The 23,629-nt window shown below is 53.8% G+C and overlaps 9 protein-coding genes across 9 annotated transcripts in view; 5 read left to right on the top strand and 4 right to left on the bottom strand.

Annotated features, from left to right (window-relative positions):
• Positions 1-2: 2 nt before the first annotated feature.
• MONBRDRAFT_32314 (uncharacterized protein) lies at positions 3-3,126 on the bottom strand (the record flags this gene model as incomplete). The annotated part of the gene is made up of 13 exons (XM_001745483.1): positions 2,839-3,126; positions 2,609-2,650; positions 2,396-2,516; positions 2,246-2,303; positions 2,049-2,103; positions 1,842-1,943; positions 1,415-1,723; positions 1,174-1,343; positions 802-877; positions 582-707; positions 430-496; positions 198-337; positions 3-167 (listed from the first exon to the last, which is right to left on the bottom strand). The coding sequence occupies exons 1-13, from the start codon at positions 2,959-2,961 to the stop codon at positions 3-5; spliced, it is 1,554 nt and encodes a 517-aa protein (XP_001745535.1). The 5' UTR covers positions 2,962-3,126.
• A 315-nt stretch (positions 3,127-3,441) lies between these two features.
• MONBRDRAFT_25212 (uncharacterized protein) lies at positions 3,442-4,810 on the top strand (the record flags this gene model as incomplete). Its single annotated transcript, XM_001745627.1, has 7 exons — positions 3,442-3,645; positions 3,761-3,899; positions 3,995-4,013; positions 4,107-4,164; positions 4,263-4,301; positions 4,391-4,455; positions 4,759-4,810. 7 exons carry the CDS (start codon positions 3,442-3,444, stop codon positions 4,808-4,810), a joined length of 576 nt encoding a protein of 191 aa, XP_001745679.1.
• Positions 4,811-5,111: 301 nt separating this feature from the next.
• On the bottom strand, positions 5,112-6,354 carry MONBRDRAFT_8000 (uncharacterized protein; the record flags this gene model as incomplete). The annotated part of the gene is made up of 4 exons (XM_001745482.1): positions 5,112-5,307; positions 5,397-5,531; positions 5,625-5,739; positions 5,841-6,354. 4 exons carry the CDS (start codon positions 6,352-6,354, stop codon positions 5,112-5,114), a joined length of 960 nt encoding a protein of 319 aa, XP_001745534.1.
• A 371-nt stretch (positions 6,355-6,725) lies between these two features.
• On the top strand, positions 6,726-8,158 carry MONBRDRAFT_7999 (uncharacterized protein; the record flags this gene model as incomplete). The annotated part of the gene is made up of 2 exons (XM_001745626.1): positions 6,726-6,976; positions 7,255-8,158. 2 exons carry the CDS (start codon positions 6,726-6,728, stop codon positions 8,156-8,158), a joined length of 1,155 nt encoding a protein of 384 aa, XP_001745678.1.
• Positions 8,159-8,432: 274 nt separating this feature from the next.
• On the bottom strand, positions 8,433-10,182 carry MONBRDRAFT_36970 (uncharacterized protein; the record flags this gene model as incomplete). The annotated part of the gene is made up of 1 exon (XM_001745481.1): positions 8,433-10,182. One exon carries the CDS (start codon positions 10,180-10,182, stop codon positions 8,503-8,505), a length of 1,680 nt encoding a protein of 559 aa, XP_001745533.1. The 3' UTR covers positions 8,433-8,502.
• A 231-nt stretch (positions 10,183-10,413) lies between these two features.
• On the top strand, positions 10,414-12,565 carry MONBRDRAFT_36969 (uncharacterized protein; the record flags this gene model as incomplete). Its single annotated transcript, XM_001745625.1, has 5 exons — positions 10,414-10,510; positions 11,707-11,864; positions 11,980-12,105; positions 12,248-12,321; positions 12,403-12,565. 5 exons carry the CDS (start codon positions 10,414-10,416, stop codon positions 12,524-12,526), a joined length of 579 nt encoding a protein of 192 aa, XP_001745677.1. The 3' UTR covers positions 12,527-12,565.
• Positions 12,566-12,640: 75 nt separating this feature from the next.
• MONBRDRAFT_32312 (uncharacterized protein) lies at positions 12,641-17,511 on the bottom strand (the record flags this gene model as incomplete). Its single annotated transcript, XM_001745480.1, has 15 exons — positions 12,641-13,574; positions 13,706-13,987; positions 14,142-14,245; positions 14,382-14,456; positions 14,561-14,714; positions 14,865-14,948; positions 15,150-15,218; positions 15,339-15,503; positions 15,636-15,744; positions 15,895-16,264; positions 16,425-16,464; positions 16,562-16,675; positions 16,797-16,924; positions 17,019-17,170; positions 17,306-17,511. The coding sequence occupies 15 exons, from the start codon at positions 17,509-17,511 to the stop codon at positions 12,900-12,902; spliced, it is 2,727 nt and encodes a 908-aa protein (XP_001745532.1). The 3' UTR covers positions 12,641-12,899.
• An 855-nt stretch (positions 17,512-18,366) lies between these two features.
• On the top strand, positions 18,367-20,088 carry MONBRDRAFT_36967 (uncharacterized protein). The gene is made up of 7 exons (XM_001745624.1): positions 18,367-18,532; positions 18,691-18,777; positions 18,910-19,134; positions 19,303-19,365; positions 19,437-19,538; positions 19,652-19,831; positions 19,925-20,088. The coding sequence occupies exons 1-7, from the start codon at positions 18,476-18,478 to the stop codon at positions 19,979-19,981; spliced, it is 771 nt and encodes a 256-aa protein (XP_001745676.1). The 5' UTR covers positions 18,367-18,475; the 3' UTR covers positions 19,982-20,088.
• Positions 20,089-21,534: 1,446 nt separating this feature from the next.
• MONBRDRAFT_32310 (uncharacterized protein) overlaps positions 21,535-23,629 on the top strand; it is a gene marked incomplete at both ends in the record, with an annotated part of 2,640 nt that continues 545 nt past the window's right edge. The window contains 7 exons of the mRNA XM_001745623.1: positions 21,535-21,602; positions 22,271-22,327; positions 22,413-22,473; positions 22,573-22,615; positions 22,780-22,892; positions 22,992-23,053; positions 23,209-23,264. Coding sequence (XP_001745675.1) covers positions 21,535-21,602; positions 22,271-22,327; positions 22,413-22,473; positions 22,573-22,615; positions 22,780-22,892; positions 22,992-23,053; positions 23,209-23,264 — 460 coding nt within the window. The remainder of the gene's footprint in view (positions 21,603-22,270; positions 22,328-22,412; positions 22,474-22,572; positions 22,616-22,779; positions 22,893-22,991; positions 23,054-23,208; positions 23,265-23,629) is intronic.

Here is a 23,629-nt window from a genome sequence, read left to right as displayed (position 1 = left end):
ACTCACTCACGCAAGAGGCGCTTAATGTTTTTGAGGAGGTTGCGAGAGGGAACGTGGTCCTCGTAAAGAGTCAGCGCTTGCTCCGACTGGATTGATGAGGGGTAGTAGGGCAGCCAGGCAAAGCGTGAGAGAGAGAGAGAGAGAGAGAGAGAGGATGGGGCGTTGGCCTTGCATCAACAAAAGTACGACATTCGAACCTCTTTCATGGCACTGGCCAGGTCTCCGTGGGTGAAGGCAATCAGACCCTGGTTATAGTGAGGCTCATGTACATACTGCGAGTGTTCCATGGCCTTGGCGTAATAGTTTCGGGCCTTGCTAAAGTTGTCATATCGGTGCTCTGCTCGCGACAAGTGGGCAAAGCACAATCAGGGAAAATACAAGGCGCTAGCAGCCAGGCAGCTTGAGCGTCCCGCGAACGCTCGTACTGACCAATCACCCCAAGATTATTCAGGGCTTCGGCATTTGAGGGGTCAAACGTGATGGATAGTCGCAAACACTATGCAAATTTGAAGAGGACGCAGCGGGCGATGGAGTGAATGCTCCATCTAGGCCAACGGCACGGAGGGCAGGTGGATCCATACCTGCTCAGCCAGCGTCGTATCCCCCAGCGACAGACAGACGTGTCCCAGGTTGTACCACACATCGGAGAGGGAGCTGTTATCAGCCAGCATCAGGGCACGTTCAAAACAGTTGAAAGCCAAGTCATACTGTGTTGCACCACCACCACCACCACCGCCGCCGTGAGAGCGCATCTTGAGAAAATCGGTCGAGCCTAGCACACTCTAGCAGAGGAATTCATACCTGCTGGGCCTGGAAGCAAGAAAGACCCAAGTTGTTGAAGAGCTCGGCACTGGCCACGCCCATCTGCAAAAGGCGCCTGTCTCAGGTCGTCCGTGCCAAACAAAGTAAGAAGAATGTGCCCCCATCGGCGCATCTATCCCGATCGTGAGGTCAGTCTTGTCCTGGCCTGCATCAGACACAACTTGCCTGTATTGAATAAGAGCCAACTCGGGTTGATCTGCATAAAAGTCTTCGGCAGCAAGAGAAGCAATGGCCTCCACGTTGGTGCTGGTTCAGGCAAGTGGGGCGAGGGAGAGTGAGGGTATGCTCAGGACACCATCTCCTTTGACACATCCGCGGGCCAATGACCTGGTTGACGGCACAAGGTCTTACCTGTCATGCTCGAGCAGCTTGCGATACTCGGAGACGGCACGCGAAAGGTCCCCAATACCTTCGTAAACTCGGGCTGCCGCAGCCAGCAGGACCGTCTCGTCGGGGAACTGCTTAAGCGCATCGTGATAAACACGGAGCGCGTTTTGAGGTTGGTCCAGTCGGATGTACACCTGCCAAGCCCAAAGACCCGTTAATAAAAACAAGGCTTGCGGGAGAGCTGGCGCAGCGTCATACAACCCACCTTGGCCAAGAGCATGGCCCCAAAGATGGTGGCCCGCTGGCGCAACGAAGACTGCAGCTGGCGCTCGGCGTCACGATACATGCCCAACCGATGGTAGGAAAAGCCCAGCATGGCCTTCCACCACCAATCCTTGAACTCTTCGTACTCGGTGGCATGAGCAGCAAGCTCAAGCGCCTTGACCGGCTGTTCGCCCACGTGTAGGATGTACAAGAACAGGGCCTTGGCTAGGATGGGGCGTGTGGCATACTTGCGAAGGTCCAACTTCTCAATATTGATAAAAGTGCCCACATCCTCTGAAACCATCGAGGCCTGGGCACCATCGAGGGTGCAGACGTACAGACCAGATCAGACCGAGCTTGCCTCGACGGCTATCTTAGCAGGTTCGGCAGGCGGCGGACAGCCAAGCACATATGCGATCCTCACATACCGTTCCAAGACGAACGTAACGACCAGAAGCCGTCGTCACGGGGCGTGCCGTCGCCGTACGCGGTGTACGCATGGCGTTCTCCATGGTGCTAGGGCGGCCCGACTAGGCAGAAATACATGCCAACGGAGCAGGGTGAGGGACCACCCCCCGATGTCAAGATGTTTGAGCGCAAGACCCGAGTCTGATTGCACCAACTTTACGACCCACCTGGGTGCCTGGGCGCACAAAGCCACTGACGGGACGCCCTGTCTTGCTGGTGGGCCTGAGTAGAGCAGGAAATGGGAGGGCAGATGTTAAAGTGTTCTCGCTTTTATTGAGGACCAGGGTAAATGGCTTGTCAACGACGGCATGGCCATCCTCAGCATCGAGCCTGGGAAAGAAGAAACAACAAACTTCTGCCGTACCGAATGCCTTTGTTGGCGCCCTGGTTGGTCATTGGTCGAGAGAAGGAGGTTCCAGGTCCTGTATATATTCGCACAAGCCGGGCCAGGTTATCCCTGTCAGTGTGGGATTTCGCCTTTGCGCCATCAGAGCGCTTCACAGTGTCCACGTACGTGGGAGTTGAGCAGTTGCATTGTCGTCCAGCATGACTTCTGCCAGGCCCTCTTCCTCCAACTCGGTCTCGTCGATCCGGACAGCCTCCGTCAAGGCCCGGGTCTTGAGAAACCAGGCAGCCTGGACAAGATGGTACATGCCATGAGCACGGGGTGGGCTCGTGTGACATGCAGTCTACTGACTCGCAAAACCAGCTCAGGCCCTTGACCAACCTTGTCGTATGGGTTTTTTTCCAACAGGTGGGCGCAAAGATCCTATCAAGTACACAGATATGGAATGAAAGCTCGCGATTCCCCGAAGCACGCCCCGCGCCCCTGGAACGCCGCCATGTCCGATCGCCGAAATCTTGCGCGAGATGGCGTGGGTGCACTGGTCTCCAGAGTGAATCAAGTCACGGCAGCACGCAAGTGGCGGTTACTAGTGGCTCAACGACAAGACCTACCGCGCACTGGTCGTATTTGCGACGTCGAAATAGCTGCTGAGCGTAAAATAGTGGATCGAGCTGGGACATGGCCCCTGGGTACTCGACCCGGTCCTGACCCGAAGCGTCCACCTCGGGCAACATGGTAGCTGATTCAAGCCCTTTTTGCAAAGTGGGATCCGGTGTACACAAAGCCAACTGAATTGCTAGCAAATGTAGGGAGATTCCGCCACGGCCCCTCCCGAAGAAAGCGGGCTAGCCAAGCTCACGCCAACTGCCGTCGCAAGCGTTTGAACCGCAAGTCGGGTACCTGACAACGCAAACGAAAATGTTAAAATTTAAAAAAAGTTCAATCAAAATTACATGTAAATTTTGAAAAAGAAAAAAATCAAACGCTTTGGGTTTTTAAAAAGCACATTCGAAAATTTAAATGGGAGAGGATGATTCAAAGTTTTCACGATCAAAAGTTTTCATCTTGGGTTATAACCTTTCAAAGTGTGATAAATATCAGTGTATCTCATGTCGCCGTTATTGATCGGCCGATCTCTCCATTTGCTCCTCGCACACCGCTCACTCGACGCTCGACGCTCGGCGCGAGGGAACGTGTTAGTCTCCAACGCCGGCATGGCGTCCTATCTCTTGTCTCAGTTTTTGGAGCGCGTGGGCGAGCTGCCTGGCGAATTGGATCGCAAGTATTCAGACTTACGAACTCTGGACCAGGACGTGCAGAGTTTGCTCGTCGAGATTGATCAGGGCTGCAATCAGCTCCTGCAGGACCTCGGCAAAGTGACGGGCCCAGAGCGCATGCGTCGTCTACGGCACTTGCGGGTCCGTTTCAGTCGCTGAAGAAGCTAACCATAGTTTAAGGGGGATGGGAAGATCTCGACTTCCCAGCTGCAGGTTCAGCTTTCGGCAGCTGTGCTCATGTCCCTTGCCCACTTAGAGTCAATTTGAAGATGCCCTGGACATGAGCGACCGCAAAATCGCCCTGGCCGTTGACAGCTATGAAACAGTGGACAAGCACATCCGGGATCTCGATGGTGACCTGAGCAAAATGGATGCCAATCAGGCTCTTACCGAAGGTGCAGCGCACACCATCCAGCTTTGCTTTCGGTGCTCATGTGTGATCGCCACTCACGTCCTCTGATCTCGCTATCGCCTTGTCGGATGACGACAGGTGCCCAGGCCGTCGCACAGTACGTGGATGCGCGGGTCTTTGCCACGTCCTGACGGCTCCTCCTTCGGTGTGAGTGGACCTCACTATGCTCCACTCTTGTTCGTGCTTTTAGGAAGAAGGAGGAAATGGCCATTGACCCTAACGAGCCACGTTATTGCATCTGCAACCAGGTTGGTCTGCCATTTGGCATGGCACCCATACATGGGTACCGGGAACCTCGCTTCTTCAGCTCAATCGACGGCTCCTTTGCGCAAATCGTGCCTTTTAGGTTTCCTTTGGAGAGATGATTGGATGCGATAACGAAGATGTAAGCTTGATCATTGGATGATTTGACGATATCGTCAAACTTTGCTGGTCATCCTGTCTCACCTGGACGTTTCTTGTATCCAACTTCAGTGCCCGCATGAGTGGTTCCACTACGCCTGTGTCGGCCTCACCGAAAAGCCCAAAGGCAGCAAATGGTCCGACCTGCATTGACACCTGTCTGTCTGTCTGTCTGTCTGTCTGTCTGTCTGTCTGTCTGTCTGTCTGTCTGTCTGTCTGTCTGTCTGTCTGTCTGTCTGTCTGTCTGTCTGTCTGTCTGTCTGTCTGTCTGTCTGTCTGTCTGTCTGTCTGTCTGTCTGTCTGTCTGTCTGTCTGTCTGTCTGTCTGTCTGTCTGTCTGTCTGTCTGTCTGTCTGTCTGTCTGTCTCTGCGTCTTTACACTGGTTCCAAGCCTCACTTGTATGCCTCTGTCCCGTCTTGATCTCGGTTGCATCTCCACAGGTACTGTCCCAACTGCCGGGGCCATATGGCCTCCAAACGTCGCAAAAAGTGAACCTGAAGGCAAGCGAACCACGGAGATTGCTCAGATGAAATCTTGCGATGGATGTTTTTGGTGCCCTCGCTGCATTGATTTGATTAATCTGGCTCAGCTCAGCTTAAAGTGTCTTTTTCAGCTGGCCTCTTTTGACGGCTTTGAGATGCGATCCATTGCCATGGACGCCATAACCGCTGCGCGGTACGATCACAACTCGTGACTCAAATTGACATGTGATTACTGGATTGAGTTTCCAAACTTCAAATCTTCACAGTCATAGGAAGCACCCAATTCGACAAGCCGGCTTGGAGCTTGGCTCCTATAGCTCAACTCGAGGGTTGGACTTTGCTGACGGCTGCCCAGAGGGCTTGGTCAGGCGCGTCTTCCGCAAGGCCCATACAGGCTCGAAGGATTGGCGAAAATTGTTGTCGGCGTCTAATCGAGCCTCATCCCAGCCCGTGACAAAGATTGGCGTCCAGCCCGCCAGCATATGTGGCAAGCGTCGCCGCCCATATCTAACAAGACACATCATGCACATGCGACAAGTGAAGGCAAGGCAGCGGTGCAGGCACAGTAGCCAGAGCCTCCACTGATGGAAACATACCGGCGATGTAGATTGTACACGACAACATCGGGGCCAATAGGAATGGACAGCAGCAGTGTACCACCACCCCGCAATAAACAGCGGCACAGCCGCATGGCCCTCAAATCAGCTTGGCCATCCAGTGGGTCGCCATATCTGCACGTGGCAAGTCGTCAGCCGCCAGTGGGGCCCCTCGACGCGCGCTTTTCGACACCAGCAAGTTTGCAGTTGTTGCAAAAAAGAACGCACCGTCCCAGTCCGTCATGGTCAAAGGAAGAGGCGGAGATGATCACGTCAAAGCGAGTGCTGCTTACAGCAGAGGCGTGAAATTCGCTTGGAGTAAAAGTCTGAATGCGGTCATGCACTATGGGGGACACCCGAACCGGTGAGGCTCTATCGCGTGGCTTGAAGAGAGGGTGACACGTGTTGTTTGATCATCAGCTGTCATGCACATCCCGTCCGTACCATAGGTCAGCTTATTATATTCAACCGTGACGACGCTCGACGCGTTGAGTGCCAGGGCCACGGCCTCGAACCAGGGCTCGGTCGATCCAAACACCAAAACTCGTGCCCCAGGTTTGATAGTTTGAGCTGCCGCATCCAAGAACCACATGTCTTTTTGCTGCTGGCGCACGTGTGCGGTCAAGGACGATGGCGCCTGCAAATCCGGCAGGAGACCAGGAGCGGAAGCCGCCTTGCGCTGCGCTAGCTGGGCGAGGGCGCGACCTGCGCGCAACACCATGCTCGCCAGCTGGCCTTTTTGATACTGGTAATGTGTGCCTTGACCCCGGCGCGAGTCGTCCACAAAATAGTGCTCCATCGGCACCCAGCTGTGGTTACTTAAGTCATTGCGCTGCGCTTCGCTCAATTGCTCTTGTGGGGTGTGGAGCGAGCGCGGTCGGCCGTATTCCTCCAAGAGCGCGGGGCATGTCCACCCCACGACATCGACCGCGCCTAATAGCCCCTCGGGCAAGGACATGGGATCGGCAGCAGCGCCAAACGTCCTCTCCACCATGCAAGCCACCAACACCACGCATGCCAAGCACACCCAGCTTAGCAAGCGGCGCTGCACGGCTGCCCGCTGTCCACGCCTCATCCTGCCGGGAGGCTTTTAAAAAAAGAATCGAAAAGTCAAGGAAATTGGCTGCACTTGCAACCTATAGTTCACACACCCGGTTGGTGTGAACATTCAAATTCAAATTACATCAGATGTTCATGACATTGTAATTTTTTTGGAAGATTGAAATTTCAAGCAGAACAGAAGCACTTTGAAGGATCAAAAAATCGACTTTTTCACTGGCTCCATGAAAAAGCGGGCTGCATTTGACAAGAGCTGCTTGACCGTTAGAAATGGCTGCCGCGACGTCTTACCCACGGTCAACAGACTCTGTGGAAAGGGAGTTGAAGCTCGATGCGATTGTGTTTGGCTTTCGTGCGCCAGAACAGGCCGCGGACCCTGAACGAATGGCCATGGGCAGCCTGAAAGAAATCCTTCAACGAGGCTTTGATCACGGACTTCATCTTCGCGAAACGACCAGCGTCAAGGTTCTTGACTGCAAGAGACTGGGCGCTGATGCGCTGGCCGTGATCGACTCCAAGCGGTAGGCCGCTGGACCGGATATCGGCGCAGCTTTGACAGTTTTGAGGAATTCACGCGCGTGCTCACGTCTGTCTGGTTCGGCAGCTTCTCAAGGCTGGATCGCAACAACCCAGCGAGCCTACGGACACTGCGCGATTCGAGCCGCAAGATCCAGTGGGTGGAGGTGGTTCACAACTTTGAGCGGGGCCTGCATCTTTGGTCGGTGGTGCTGTGATACCTTCGTCGCTTGCTCGCTTGTGCACGTTCCCTCAGCCCTGCCTCTCCCATGTGCCGATGTAGGCTGTTGCAACACGGCATAATGCCATGCCTGTATCACGATCAGCGGCATGCCATCAAGCGTGTGGCGCATCTCGGGCCAAGATCGCACAGGAGTGGTCAACGTCACGGCTGGTGGGGTCTCTTTTTTGATATTCTGTCTCAGTATGTTCAAGATATGGCAGAAGATCCAACAACAAGCAACTCGAGCACAAGGAAACAGCAACAACGAATCGAAGGGAGAAGACAGCTTTGGAATAGCATTCGGCATTTGATGCAAAAAATGCTCAGTGAACGCCAGCGAGTGCTAGGGGCACGTTCGGCTTTGAGCCAGGAGTGGACACGCCAACCGCGCGACCAGGACGAACAGGGCCGCATTCCCATTTCGGAAGACAACTCGCTCTTACAAACAGAGGCGGCAGGAGTGGCTGCAAATCACCACGAGGCAACAGAGGCGGCGGCAGCAGTCTCGAGCCGTGTCCAGAGGAATTCCGACCTGGACGAGACGACAAACACCCCTGGTCACACAGCTGCCACTGGAACGCGATCCTTCACGCGGTCAGCACATTCAAGCGAAAGCCCCTCAACTGCCGACACAGCAAGGAGCGCCGATGATCATACGCAAGAAAACTCCCGGCGCATGGAGGCCCAAGCATCTGCGCATCGGACAGGCCAGAATCATGCAGGCATGCAGGCATCAAGTGCTACTCCCGGGGTTTTGAACGGTCTCTACGGAACGCTGGCAGCCTTTCAGCATGAGGGGGGCAACGCATCCTCGAGTGCTCAGAATCAGATCATGACGGAGCTATACCGCATGAAGGCCGACGTCGCAGTCATACAAGCAGATGTGTCCTCTATCAAGCAGCAACTGCTTCTTTTGGTCCAGTCTCTTCAACAGCAACAACCCCGTATGAGTCAGCATTCTTGATGCCAATCCTCTCTGTGGCGCCTAGATTGACGTGCATTGGATGTGTGGCGCGCCGTACTTGCCAGTAAGAGAAGAGCTGACGGCTTTTGACCAACATTCCAGGCGTCATGAGTGACAAGGGTGAAAATGCGCGCTTGTGACAAGGGTGAAAATGCGCGCTTGTGACGGAGCAGTCAAACCTTGCCATTATGGGGCAATTTGGCCTTTGAATTGACTGCCTGTACATGAACATTCATCTGCGCAAGACATGATTAAATTTTGTTTTGAATTTCGTTTGAGGAGAGGGTGATTGTAATATTCTCGAAACGCAACAACAGGATCACATAGTCAGGTGGATAGCCAGTTCACTCTTCTTTAGCTGTAGCTGGTGGGTCGTTCTCTTCGCTCAGGTCTAGTTGGGGTGCAGGTGCGGCCTGGGTTCTGGGCTTGGTGGACGATGTGAGAGATTGGCGCAAAGGCGTTGATGGGCCGAGGTCAGGCTTTTGAGCAAGAAGTCGACGGCGGACCGTATGCTGCCCCAGCGAAGGACTGGCGCCCAGCGTCGCACCAGACAACCGGCTGCCAGGACGGGGTTGGGCAGTGCCAAGTCTGATTCGCTGAACACTGCGCACGGGGGAGAACGGTAGCAAGACGTGCTGCACGGGACGAATCTGGACAAGCGTGCTGGTAACCAACTCTGCTCCACGGTAGTACGGCAGCTGCAGCCATAGGTACGCCACAATCTCCGCATCATACCAAAACGGGAGAGCAGACAACGGTCCCTCTAAAAACTCGTGCGCGGCATAAAACAGGACCGCCGCCACCCAGTATTGCAGCCAGTGTAGGATCAAGGCCGACATGGGTTCAGACATGGGAGCCGGTGTGCGGGTATCTTGACCTTGAGGCTTCAATAAAGAAGGGCGACCGAGGATGTCAAGCGCCTTGTATGCGGGCACAAGAGCACCGACAAGCGCACAGCCAAAATGTTGGATGAAGCGCGGTGAAAAGAAAAAGGGTATTGCCACGACAACCACTAGCCCGCCCTGGACGATTGGCTCCACAAAATTCTGCACGGCAGCGGGCAGGCTGCCTTTGATCGCCGGGACGACTATGTTGGTGATCATGCCAGTCTGCGTGGTCAGCGCCTCTTGTCGGGTTGCCAGCAAGGGCAGAGCTGTTCGCAAGACCCAGTGCCACCCATCTGCTACCACCTCACAGCCATGCACAAAGGGTAGCCAGAGCCACAGAACGATTCCGGACGACGCGGCCGTGGCAAGCGGGATCATGGGCAGCAAGGAAACGACAAAGGGTGGCTGCGTCATGGTGAATAGAAGTGCCAAGGCGCTCCAGTAGCTGACCCAGGAGCGACGCGCCAAATTTAAGATTTCACGCTGCGGCGCACCCATAGACTGGTGCTTTCGTGCCGCGGCAGGTCGATCGTTTGCGTCCTCAGCTGCATCATTGGAGCCGTCATCCAATTCCAGAGGTAGCAGCGTTGCAAGCGAGAGGCAGATCGGTATAATGACACCGAGTGTAAACAGAGTGCGAGTGTCGTCCAGAAAGCGGCGAGAGTGTGGAGACAGGAGCGCAAGGCTGAATAAGGACGTGAAAATGATGTGGGGCATGACACAGATAATCCAGCGCCAAGCCCGGGAAGATGTCTGCATGGTGCGGTGCTGCCAGTGACGGAGCCGTTGCTCAAGACGTACAACATGTTGCTGTATTTTGTAGTACAGCCAGCGCACGGCCCAACGCACGGCAAGCAAAGTCACAATGGCGGCCAGGACACCCCCAAACCAAAACGGGTGTTCGTGGGCCAGCGAGGCAACCGTTCGAGTCATGGACCAGCCCACGATGGCCCAGAGGCGCAAACACTCGGCAGTGCTCAGGAGGGCGGCGCGAACCTCCTCGGCAAACTCGGGCGGCAAATGGCGTTGCATTTGATCTTCAGTCCACAACCAAGCCTCATGACTAGCCACAACCATTTGCGCCGACCAGGCATGAGCCTGGTCCGTCAGCACCCACAGCTGGTTGAGCTGTTCCATCATTTGTCAAGCTGAAAAATGAAAGTTTTAAAAGTGAAAAAATAAATTTAAAATCGACTGTTGGCTGTTTGAAACTTTAAACCAGAAACGTTTTATTTAAAAATTCAAAAATTCAAGCCAATGGATCAATCATTTTCTTTTCTGTTCTCTCTCTCTTTTTTTTTTTTTTTTTCCTTTGGCAGATCAAGCGCCCGGAGGGAGTGCAGGGCCATTGGTACTTGGACTTGCACCATGGGCGACGTGTCGGTACGTGAGACAGCGATTCTGCACAAAGCAGGAGTACCTGAGGCGTATGATGCCTGGATGCAGTATGTTTGGAAGGACGGCGGTAGGTTTGGGCGCACGCGCCGACCGCTGGAGCTCAACGCGCTCGGGAGCATCGAGCATTTCTTGCTCCTGGTGCAGCCTGGCTCACATCCACGAATGGCACCATAGGGGGACTAGGTACACCTGCACACCCTGTCGAGGGTATTCGGGCTCAAGGGTACATTGGAGCCACTCGCAGGTTCGTGAGGCGAGCAAGTGTGCGCCGACTCTTTTGCACTTCCCGGTCCTCACGCCACATACCCTGGGCATGCCACCAGGGTGGGTCTGCCCAGATTTGTAGTTGAAGCAATCGTCGCAGGGGAACCAGATGAACGTATCGAATACGAGGTCAAATCAGGTAACGTGCATTGTGCTCGTGATTGTGATTGATTGAGTCGCTTGACATCGTGAGCAGAATGAAGACGTGCACACTTGACGAGGACCCTGTTATCGCCTCGTCTATCCACAGGTGTTCCCGTACATTCGCACCGGGGCATCATCACCTTCAGGGCGGTGGGCGAGGTCAGTTCCTTGCGTTTCATCGACCCCATTAACTACATATCATCCGGGTGTATCCATTCACTCGGCGCCTGGCCTCACCAACTGTTTAGGATTGCGAGGTCATCTGGAGTTGCCGTGCCAAACCTGTCTGGGGCTTTGGATGGATCATTGGCAGGCTTTTCCCTTTTGTTTTTCGGCGCATGCTCAAGCACATGGTTGAGCAACATGATGCGACACTCGCCTAAGCAACTCGACCGGCCAGTGTTTTTCCATGGCCACCCTGGCGTCTCCTTGCTGGCAGCATAGTGGGTGCACGGAATACTTTGCGCCCACTGTAGTTTCGCAGCAGTGATCTGGGCTCGAGCGCCTGGCCTCCTTCTGAATGCTTTGCCCGACATCCGCCGTCACGGCACGAAAACTTTACATACAGTTCATGACATCCCGTCTGCTTTCAATAAACTTGATACAATAAAAAATTTAACATTCACGAATCAAGTTTATTACATGTACATCCGGATGTAAATTTTTTATTTTATTTTTATAGAGCAACAACCAAATTCGAATTTATAACGTTCCATTCAGGTCATTTTCATGCACGCGGTTGCGGTTTGTTCGCCATCATGCACACGACACGACCATTGGCGCCGCCAGCAGAGAGCGCTTTGCACGATGCAGTCGAAAGCCCCCAGCCAGATGCCCCTGCATCTTCCCAACCAGGCTTGAACAAGACCATGGTCGCCATGGCCCTCGGCTCCTTGGCTCTTGGCTCCTTTGCCTTTGGATTTATTCGCAACTTTCGTCGGATGCGTCAGCAGAACGTCGAGGTTCATGACGAGCAAGCCGTCAAGGCTGCGCTTGCCCAAGCCGAAGCCGAGGTAAGGCAAGAACAGCAGTCTGAGTGGTATCCACCACACACCGCAATGGCAGCAGCGTTCAGAGTTGACTTTTGGCTCTTATGGTGTGCCTGCATTCATCGCGCTGTTCTACTAGGGTCGTGACTTGCGAGCCGAGGGAGTGACCCTGGCAAGCCGAGCCCTCGTCATTGCCACATCAATGGTGGTCAGTGTAGGCCTGGCCATTCCAGCTGGCCTGCATTTCATTGGTGGCTTTCAAACGGTAAGGTCCTCATAACCTTTGGATGCTGATGATACATCCCTGGGTTTCACAAGTTGTCCCCTCTTGACATCTACTCCGCGCGTTGGCCGTAACTCGCTACATCGCGCTCTCTTTCTCAATCCGGTTGTGTGATTATGATTAGGTGGGTGAATTCAATACGCGTGCTCGGCAGATCTTTGACGGCATCCGAATGCCCCGAGAGACCACAGAGGAAGAGTGAGTACCATCCGCCTGATGCTGCCCGCTTTGCCGGCCACCACTTCCTAACGCCTGTCCCTGCGTGTCGTTTCGCTGCAGGCATCGCGAGTTTCAAAGCCTGGTGGATATGATGTATGAAAGCTTACCACTCAAAGCCTCATCACACGATGTAGACGCAGAAACATCTCCCGAGAGCTCTCCCGCCGCCTCCACAGCGACCTGAGTCGCCGTAGCAGTGGTTGTGACATGCACCATCTGTATTCATACGAGGTTGTGCCTTCACCTCGAAGAATTGGGTTATCTGATTGAAAAAAAAAAAAAAACAAGGAAAAAAAAAAACGAATCATGTCGATTTTATAATTGAACCCCCTCACTCCTTGCACGTATCTTTCTCAAACTCAGACGACCGGTTTGGTTACCAAGAACTGACAAAGTGCGGAGCATAAACAAAAATTTAACGCAGTAGCCTGCAGAAAGATTAGGCTCACAATGCAACATTCGGTTGATCGCACAGCCTGATAGCTAGACATGGGTAAGCTCTTTCACCCAACACAGCTTTTGGTGTCAACATGAGGCTGGGTACCAACTGCATCTCTCTATGCCGAAGAATGATATCCCCCACCTTGACCGCCGTAAGGGCCTGGAGGAGGCGCACCATATCCGTAGGGAGGTTGCTGTTGATGTGGCTGCTGCGATGCTGGGGCAGGATATCCTCCATACGGACCACCCTGTGGTGGCTGCCCGTAAGGAGCGCCGTACGAGCCTGATTGATAGGCTGGTGGCGGCGCGCCGCCGTACGACTGGGGCATCCCAGGTTGAGGCGCATAGCCACCGTACTGCTGCTGCGCCGAGGGCGCGGGTTGCCAGTACGGCTGCTGTCCCTGCTGCGCTCCGTGTGGGGGGTAGGGCGCTTGAGGCTGTGCTGCTGGGTAACCACCGTAAGATGGTGGAGGAGCACTTGCCCCATACCCACCAACAGCAGGTCGCGGTTGCGATTGCGGCGGTTGTTGTTGCTGTTGCTGTTGCTGCGGATAACCTCCGTGGGCCGTGTATGGCTGCTGTTGGGATGGCGGTGCACTGGCAGCTGGAGGTTGACTTGTCGAGCCAGAAGAGAAGGCAGGACCACTCGAACCGTAGTTTTCCGATGGTGTTGCCGCAATGTTGCGGGAAAGAGATGAAACAAAATCCTTGGCTTCAAGCTGGCGTGCTAGCACAAAGTCCTGCACCTTCGTCTGCTGGCGCTCCAACAAGCCTGCCAGGTTGGTGTAAAACTGAAAGCAAGGCGGTGAGAAAGAGAGAGAGAGCGAGGCACATGGTTTCGCCAAGTACACAAGCTCGAGGGACACGGTACACCGATATGAAAACAACAGGACCAGGACCAACGGTTCGACACACAACATACCTTCTCACCCTCGGTGAGATGCGCCCGAAGCTCCATCCATCCCTGATACTTGGCTTCAAGATCAGACAGCATGTCCTGTCGCTCACTGGTTTGCATGCCTCGCTCACCAGCAAAGGCCTGGAAGGCTTCCTTGGTGCGTGCCATAACGGTGTTGGTCTCCACAACGAGCTGTTCGACTCGGGCCTCCAGAGGCTTGTAGCGTTGCAGCTGCTCCTGAAAGGCCATCTCCTCGACAACATCGGCACCACGCTCCAACAACAGACCAGAAATATCGTCCTCCGCCTATGAGTGCCCCATCAACAAGTGCAACGCCTCGACCATGAGTGAAACGGATCTCAAGAGAAGAAGAAATAACAAATCAAAAGCAATCGCAGTCGGAGGTTGTACAAAAGGTGCAGCAGACAATGCGCTGTGCAAAGCGTTAAAGTTTCCTCACCTTTGCAGTTTCAAACTCGGCTTCCATGCCATCACGAGCTGTGCGCAGCTCATCCAATTTGCTCAGCAACTCTCGCAGCGTGCTCGTTGTACCATTGCTGGCCTCTATCACATTGGTCAGGGCAGTGAGAGAGTGACCCTTTGAGCCCGTTGATCATATAGGCCACGTCACTGTATAAAAAATGGCATGTTTGGCTCAAGACAACGCGAATGAAAATGAGGAAAAAAAACAAAAACGCACGTTGGCTCCCAGGTGAATCCTTTGGTAGAATCTGTTGAAGCTCATCGGGAGACTTGCACATCACCAAGATGCCAGCTGCAACCCACATACAGAGCCGAAATGCACGGGGTGAGAGCTGACACAAGTTGGCGAGTATGCGCTTAAACGAACCCCTGCCGCTTAAAAACTTGAAAACTCACGTTTGATGCTGGCATATTTGGAGACAACCTCCTCGTCGCGAGAACGCGAGCGCTGCAGAATGGTTGCAAACTTTTCCACCTCCTTACGAGTGGGGTCGGCAATGCGATCCGAGGGCTCGAGCGTGTATTTAGCGCCATACTGTTGACGATATCGCTAACGGGAGGCGCATGGGCAAACACGCGTGGATGGTGATGTCGTAAGCAAGCACGAGGGGAGGCATCAACACTCGACCACAAACACGAATACAAACTCAAGATTCCCGCAAGAGCCTTTGCCATCATAGGATGCCGTGGTTTGACACACCTCATCCTCGCTCTTCTCACGATCCAGAGACGAGCGCGCTTCGTCCAACATGTCTTGGCACATTTGACTGAGGGACGGCAAATTCTAAAGTCAGTGTCCGCAGCAAAAAAAAAAACATGGCATCGTGTTAGATGAAATGACGCGAGGAAAGACTTGCTTTTCTGGAGCTAAATGGTCGTTGTGGCAGCCCCAGCCAGTTCAATCCAAAGAAAGACCGTCGCCACAAATGGGGAGCATCAAGACGCCAAAATGCCGGAGAAGGCTGGCAAAGCAGCACGAACGTACCTTAATTTTATCTTCAACCCATTGCACGCCGCCTGCTGCCTGAACTTCCTGACAATGCGCCAGCAACGTCTACGCAATAGCCCGCGGGCATCAGATCAGCATCCGCCCGACCAGACTCACAAGTACGTCCCAACAACAGTCACCGGGATGGGGCGTTTGTCCTGTGTGCAAAGAAAAGAAACGACATACCTCGGGCACGGCATCACCGCTCTCCTGCACCTGCAGCGCCCCGGGAAGGTTCATGGCCCTGAGATCGTCGACACAGGCTGCAGTCACCTGGCGCAACTGATTGATATGCTGCGCCACGTGCTCGTCCCGCCGATCTTCATATCGCTTGCGAGCTTGATGCACAGCCTGCGGTAGCAGCACGACGCGTGGTACGAAAAAGGTACGTAAGGAAAAAAAAAAAAAAACCCCTCAGAAGCGGAAGATCTGCTGCGAGCTTGGGTTGGTTCGCCCAGAGCACTCCAAAGCAATGTAACGCACCAGGGGCACCACCGCGACAAAGGGGTCGTCTCCCATGATGTCCTTTGACATAAAGTCTGGCAAGGAGCGTTCGGCACTGACAAGGTTCTGTCGCTCCACGAACGGCAACCTGCCATATGCACGTGAACCATGAGGTGCGAGTGAGTGCGCTACGCATCCAGCCGACGCATGGCCGGGATGGGATCCAAAGAGTTTGAGTGCATAAACAAAGAGACACCATCTGGTGGATCCCTGGAACCGCCCTCTGCCTCTTACGCACGTGTCGGGGCTGGGCACCACTTGTAAGTAAATGGTGCTGTTCTCTTTCTCGGCCGTCTTGAGCTTGGCCGAGATGGTGGCCATGACCCGTTTGACATCAAATTTCATATTGGCGGCAAGCCGGTCGGCTTCTTGAATCGCGCGAAGAGCAGCTTGGTAACGTGCTAGGGCTTGACCCTGCTTGTCTTGGGTATCCTCAAAGAGGCCTTGTCGAAAATGAGCTTCGGCTTCAAAGTAAAGGTACTTGACGTTGCACAGCTGAACCCAATCCTTGTTGAGATTGGCCAGCTCTTTGAGCGTCTTGAATGCATCCTCGTAGTACACGGCAGCCTGCTTGGCAACCTTGGCCACCAGTTGGTCTTTGCGGTTCTCTGTTGAGCCCAAAAGACAGCGACAAGGTGGCGTGATTTGAGGGTACGCAGGCCCACAAAAGAAAAAATATATATTGTATACCAGATCGAAACGATTGCAGAGCCATGTAGCATGGGCAGTGCCATGATGGCACATGGTTTGGGAATGCGAGCGCCGTACCTAGGACGCACTTGCGCCAAACAACTTCTTGTGCTTGGGCCTATCGTGAGAGCAATGGCAGGTTGTTGTTTATGTGGTCAGTGCAGTTGGTAGCGTGGCGAGCATGGTGATAGGAGTGATTGGCGAGTGATGCATACCAGCATGACAAGGTGGAGCGCGTTGAGCAGTGTACTGTTGATGTCGTTGCTGGGCGTGGTGGTGTAGTAGCGATGGACCTCTGAGGCAGCTGCTCGAAAAATGGAGGCGGCTCCCTGTGTGAAATGAGAAAAGAAAGCACCAGAACACATTTGAGGTGAGCGAGAGAGCTGACATGGATGATTCAAAACGCAAGAAATTTAGTGTGATACTGGAGCGGGCGTGTAGTGAATTTACCTGAAAGTTTTTGGCGGCAGTTTTGAGGCCTTCGTCAGAGTTGTAGTTGCTAATGGCGCCAATCTGGCTTTGCAGAGCGGCGATGCAAAAGAGAACGCAAATCTTCTCATAATTTACATCCTCCAAGGCTGTTGACGTGACAGGGAGGAACTGGTCAACTCATGTATGGTCAAGCGCCATTCATACTGCGGTCGGGGAGGGGATACAGGCGACCCGACGTACCAACTGTCTTGCTCCGAGAGAAGAGTGAGTTGGCTGCAAACAAATCGTCCCAAGCAAACTTGATGCCAATGGGGGGTGGCGGCGTGCCACTCCAGGGTTCCGAGGTGCGGAATGGAAAGCGCTTGGACAAGGCGCAGAGGCGGCCGTAGTACCTGCGAGCAAGGGCAGAAAACGCATGAGGGCATGAAAGAGGATGCTTGTCAACAAGACACGGAGAAGCTGAGTGGCAGGGAGGGCTGCCGGCATAAACGTGGCGAGAGGAGTGAGCAAACGAGCGGCCAACTAACTTGTTGATGGCTTTGAGGCCTGATTCGTGGCGCTCCGCGGGTCGGACCACGCAAGCATCACGAAGGTCGGTCAGTTCTTGAACTGCCTCCTTGAGCGTGGCGGGATCTTGCTGGTACTCATTGGCCACAAACTTGATGAGCGGCTCAGTAAAACTGACATGCTGAGCGCGCTTAGGCGGAAGCTCGATCCAGCACGGCTGCGCCATCTTTGGTTCGTGGGCCCAACACAGTCAGGCTTCCAAACAACGGGCAAAGAAGGATGTACCTCGTTCCAGGAAAGCGCACGCGCAAGGTTGCGTTTGCTCGGCCCTGAACTCCCGGCGAACAGGCAAGCATGCCACCGTGAGAAGCCGCGCCAAATCAAAGAGAGCCAATGCAAGCAGCTGACGACACTCTCCGGGTAGGTAGATATATCAGATAAAATCCTGCACGCACCGACGACAATCAGAGCCAAGGATGTATCAAAGGACGCTGCGGCAGGAGGCAGTCAGCGATTTGTCGGCTTGTCCTGATAGCACACAGGCGCATGAGGAGAAAACAATGCAACAAACGCAGTGACAACCTCCCGGGGACGGCGAGTGAGGCAGCCGGCGGGACCGCGCACGCACCCCAAGAGCAGAGATATACAAAAGAAGAAAAAAAATACGGTCGCTGCCACACCCACTGGATGGTAAATGGACAACTCCAACGCCACTGACTTGAGACAAAGGCGACAGACTGGGAAAGCGCACACACACCTTAGAGTCAACAGCATGCATTACATGTGCCTGCTTGAGTTGAAGGAGACACATTCGTCTGACATCAACAAGCTACGTGTGCTCGTTCCTGGCGAGCTGTAGAAGGCGAAGGTGGTGAGAATGGGGCAACCAAATGGGGGTCAGGCCGCGTAGCCATCTGTAGAAGATGACCCCCGCATTCGAAGAACAAAGGTGGCCACAACAGCTGTTGCATCCATGTAGTGGCCTCCAATGAAGTGGGGCCGTAAGGAACTTCTCGTGCCTGCACAGGTTCTCTGCCTTTTCTTTTTGCAGTGTTTTCTCTCTCTCTCTCTCTCTCTCTCTCTCTCTCTGTTTTTTTGCGGTCACTGCGACATTGGCCCTTCTGCCTGCCATTTTCTTATGTGGATTTGGATTTGTGTTTCTTGATTTCCTTGACGAGTCAACCGCCGCCATGTCGTTGAAGCGGGCTTTGGTCGGATGCAAGCGTGTCATTGATTATGCCGTCAAGGTGGGTTCTGAAGAACGATGTGTTTGTCGGCGCAGGGGTGGTGCGCGTGCCGGCGCGCGTAGCCTGACTGGGGAAAGTTAGCCCCCAGTGGCTCTGGGGCCACACACCTGAGCCTTGTCTTACGCCTGGTCTTTTCTTGCTTTCAACGCGCCCGGCAGATTCGCGTCAAGCCGGACAAGAGCGGCGTTGTCACCGAGGGTGTTAAGCACAGCATGAACCCTTTTGATGAACTGGCGGTCGAGGAGGTGCGCGCGCTCTTCTTGTGCCTGACGGCGCGGGGAAGAAACTTTGTGATGGTGCAAAACGGTCTCTCGACTTTTTCTCTGTTTGACAAACCCTTTCGTTTCCCCTTGCGGTGCGTTTGTGCCTGCCCATAGGCTGTGCGCATGAAGGAGGGCAAGAAGCTGGATGAGGTCGTTGTTGTGTCCTGCGGTCCCAAGGGTGCACAGGATGTGCTCAAGACGGCCTTGGCCATGGGCGCCGACCGTGCCATCCACGTTTCGTATGATCAGGTCGATAAGCTCGAGCCCCTTGGCGTTGCCAAGATCTTCGCCAAGCTCGTTCAGGAAGAAACCCCCGACCTTGTCCTCCTCGGCAAGCAGGTATCCACCCCAAATGTATCCACCCCAAATGTGTCTGGGCTAGCAGTGGCTGCGCCCTTGTTTTATTGTCGTGCGCCTGTGGGGATGCTCGCGTTGGCTCTATCCCAATTAAACGACCTCTCGCCGCGATTGATCGGCTTCTCGGCTTGCCCCGGCTTTGTGTCGCAGGCCATTGATGATGATGCCAACCAAACAGCCCAGATGCTCTCGGGCTTGCTCGACTGGTCTCAGGTACGTCGTCGCCCTGCACCTGCATTCTTTTTCGGACGACCCTTTGCCCTCATGTGCGCTGTTTGGCTCAGGCAACTTTTGCATACAAGATTGACTTGGCCGATGATGGCAAGCAACTGACCGTTGTTCGTGAAATTGATGGTGGCCTCGAGACTATTGACGTCAAGCTCCCGGTATGTTGCCGCTACCCAAGCGAAACCCTTTGCCTGTAGCCCAGGCGCTGACAGGCCGGCCTTGCCCGTTGCGGCCATTGGCAAATGCCTCACTTTTTTTGCATTCTTGACAGTCCGTTGTGTCGACCGATTTGCGCCTGAACGAGCCTCGCTATGCGACACTGCCCAACATTATGAAGGCCAAGAAGAAGCCCATGAAGACGACGACCCCCGAAGAGCTGGGTGTGGATGTGAGCCCCCGTCTCGAGCTGCTCTCGGTTGCCGAACCCCCTGCGCGCAGCGCTGGTATCAAGGTACGCCCGATGCACGTCGTGCTTACACATCCCTACTTGGCCCGCCTTTTTTTGTCTCACTTGACGCTTCGTTCCACCTACCCATGGCGCTAGGTTGAGTCAGTGGATGAGCTCATTGACAAGCTCAAGAACGAGGCCAAGGTTCTCTAAATTTCTCGGGGCCCGCCCTTCTGCTCTAAAACTCACCACTCCCGTCATGTGTACAAGACTCTGCCACCCGCTTACGTTTGCAACCAATTTACCACCCTGAAAAACTGATTGACCTGGAGTCGTGTGTATATTCCAACTCTGCCATCTGGATACAAGTCCACAAAGCCACACAGCAGCCGCGCGATCCAAACTTTTTACATCCGATACATGTTAATTTTTCTAAGAATTTTGGGATATGAATTTCTTGCGCCTTGCACATGGTATGCACAACAAAAGCAAGTCTGGGGCCAAGCAGGGAAGCTTGAAGCCTTGGACCAAATCACTAAACTGCAAACAGCAACAGAGCAAGGAAAGAAACATGCAAAAAAAATCCAAAACAGTAAAAAAAAAAAGCCCAAAAAAACACGACAACATGTATACCAAGAGCTGGCTGCCGCATCCACGCCTCACCAAACACATACAGGACCTCAAGCAAACAGCGTGTCTTCCTCGCCCGTTTCCTTGCGCATGAGCAAGGCAAACTCCTGAATGTTGATCTGCCCAAAGCCGTCCACCTGCGCTCCACAACACGGTATGAGTTGGTGTTGTTGTGTTTTTTTTTTTTTTTCTCGAAAGGGGCCTGGTTGATACGATCGCTTCTTCGGGTGCAAGCTGAAATGGCACCTCACCTCAGCTTGTCCAAAAATCTCGTCAATGTCTTCCTTGCTCATCTTCTCCCCAAAGCTGCCCAGCACCTGTTTGCAGCCACCATATGCATGAGGAACAGACAAGAAGATATCGCTGCATCTGTTTCTCACAAGGCCGGAATGTCTTTGACCAGGTGCCGCGGCGCAAAAACCCACATGAGCCAGTTCCGACACTGTCACCATGTCTCCACCATCGTGGTCGAAGAGTTTCAGAGCATCCGTGATGGTGCCCTCAATGTTGTCATCTTTGGCATGCTTCAGCGAATTCACCACCTGTGCCACCTGTGCCTGCGTTGCTGCACCTGCAATAGAGCAACAGGAGACCACAAGGGGAAATCAGAGCGAGAACATGCATCGCCAAAAGCGGGGCCGCTGTTTGGGATCATTCAACGCACCTGCCACGCCGGCTGCACGGCAGGCATCCTGGATTTGTGCATCAGTGGGACAGTAGCCACAGGCCCGCACAATCATTGCCACCGACTCAAAGGGAATGGTGCTCCCATCCTTGGCAAAGACCGGAAACAGTTCCTCCACTGTCTGCGACTGCACCCATGAAACCATCAAGGTTTTTTGGAGTGAGAAGATACAAAACCCGGATTGACCACCCCCGGGCGGCGCCGAGTAGCCATGCCACAAAGCTGAACTGAGAACAGGGCACACTGCATACCATCGTGCTGTTGTTTTGACCAACACCAATGGCCTTGTTATCTCAGGAATCTTGAGGCTGTCTTAACCAAAAATAAAAATAAAAAAAGGAATGCGACAGCACTGCCGTGAGTGATTTCGCCAGACATCCAGCCACTGAACAGCAGAAAACAGGTCCTCCCCAACCCCTTCACACTTTCCACGGTCCCAGCATGAACCAGCATGAAGTGGGATGGCCATGGCGGTGAGAGCCACATTGCCACTTTGACCCCTCACCACAACGCACAAAGGTCAACAAATACACAGCGACACACATAGATAAAACGCCCCTTTGCAGCACAAGTGCCTTGTTGGTCAGGCCAAAGTCGAAAGACCAAGACACCAATACGATAGTGTGATGCCGGTCACACTCATGTTCAAGCTACTGACCTTTGAAAAAAAAAGGCAAATGCGCTGACAAGCAGACCACTCTGACGCTTGGTAGCATTGCGTCTGGCTCTCCCTCTCTCTCTCTCTCTCTCTCTCTCTCTCTCTCTCTTTTTTTTTCTGATCTGAGCACCGACCGACGACGGAGAGGCCACGCTCGACGATCAAACAGGAGAGGACAACGACGGCGGCGGCTGGTCAAAGCGAAGCAGGCCACACCTTGCCCTACCGTGTTTTGTCCTACCCTGCTTTTTTGAAACGGAGAAGGTTGCTTTTCGTAATCTTTCACCGCTGTCATGGTACGAACGAGCATTCGCGTTGCGCTTCTCGCCTCAGCTCAAACTTGTGGCCCACCGTGGCGCCTCGTGCTTGGTCGAAACGCTCACCTCAGTTCTTGGGGCCATGTACCATTCAAACCGTAGGCTCGTAATGAAGAAAAAGCCCAGTATGTTCCATGAACGCCCTTGCTGCACACATCACCATCACGACTTGACCTGGCCTTTGCTCACCCTTGTCATCGTGATCCTTGCAGATCGCTCCTCAACCGCTGGGTTGCAGGGAAGATGAACGAAGTGAACCCCAAAAAGCAGTGCGTACGCTTGACGTGATTGCCCACCCTGCCGGGGCTTGCCTGCAGCTTACTTCCGGCCTTCCTGCCGCTTAATTGACAATAGGCGCCCCTACCATTCCAAAGAGTGCCACGACCTGCATGATGCCGAAAAGTTTCGCCGCGACGTACGCTCTTTGCATTCATCCACACCTCAGCCCGCGATTTTCTTTTTGTTTGTTTTTCTCTGCTACGTCTTCATGTGCCTGGCCTTACTGTTTTTGTAGATCATCTATGAGTTCTCTCAAGGACTGCAAAAGATCCAAAACGGTCCGTTGCATATCAACCTTGACTGCTGACGCCAATCCCGACCTTCCAGCTTTGGTCCTTCCCCTTTGCTCTTTTTTTTTTTCTTTTGACTCTCACTTGAAGCATACCCCTGCTTGCTCCCCCGCATCTGCATTTGTCCGTGCTCCTTCAACATTGCACAACAGCTGGGCTTGGCGAGTATCGTCTGCGCGACCTCAATGACGAACTCAATCGGCTATTGCGGGAGAAGAAGCATTGGGAGTATCGGATAGTGGAACTGGGCGGTGCAGACTATACTGTACGGCGTGCTTGCTTTTGATGACTGCTCCGCTTGAACATGGATTGACAGCCATGCACATTGCTCCCCTCTGACCTGGTCCTGAATTCGCCTCCATAGCAAACAAACCAAAGGTTTCTGGACTCTGAGGGTCGAATGGTCCAGGGCAATTTTGGCTACAAGTACGCCCTTCGCCTCCGGCCAAACCTGAATTCGTGGCGGATTATCGATGAAAGCAACACCACGCCACTCTCCTCGCATGAACCGGTTTCTCATGTATTATATTTATACACCCTTGGGGCACGGTGGCCTTTGGCTTGGGTTGCTTTCGTTTTAGATACTTTGGCGCTGCGCGTGAATTGCCGGGCGTCCGCGAACTGATTGCGCCCAAGAGTACGTTTTTGCTCAAGCCATCTGGCTCGCGCCGCTACCACGACACGCTCGTCAACTCACGGCTCCCACGGCCGGGATGGCCACTGACTTGCGACCCGTGTTGCAGAGGCGACAACAACCAAGCGCACTCGTGCAGAACTCTTTCGCCATGTTGATGCCGGTCAGTTTGAATGAGTAGAGTAGACAATTTGAAGGATCTGTTCTTGCTCCCTTCTTCTTCTTCTCTCTCTCTCTCTCTCTCTCTCTCTCTCTCTCTCTCTCTCTCTCTCTCTCTCTCTCTCTCTCTCTCTCTCTCTCTCTCTCTCTCTCTCTCTCTCTCTCTCTCTCTCTCTCTCTCTCTCTCTCTCTCTCTCTCTCTCTCTCTC

This window comes from Monosiga brevicollis, genomic scaffold (assembly GCF_000002865.3).
Source record: "Monosiga brevicollis MX1 MONBRscaffold_9 genomic scaffold, whole genome shotgun sequence".
NCBI classification, from domain to species: domain Eukaryota; class Choanoflagellata; order Craspedida; family Salpingoecidae; genus Monosiga; species Monosiga brevicollis.
The sequence above is the reverse complement of the archived record's forward strand: the minus strand, read 5'-3'. Positions and strand labels throughout refer to the sequence as shown.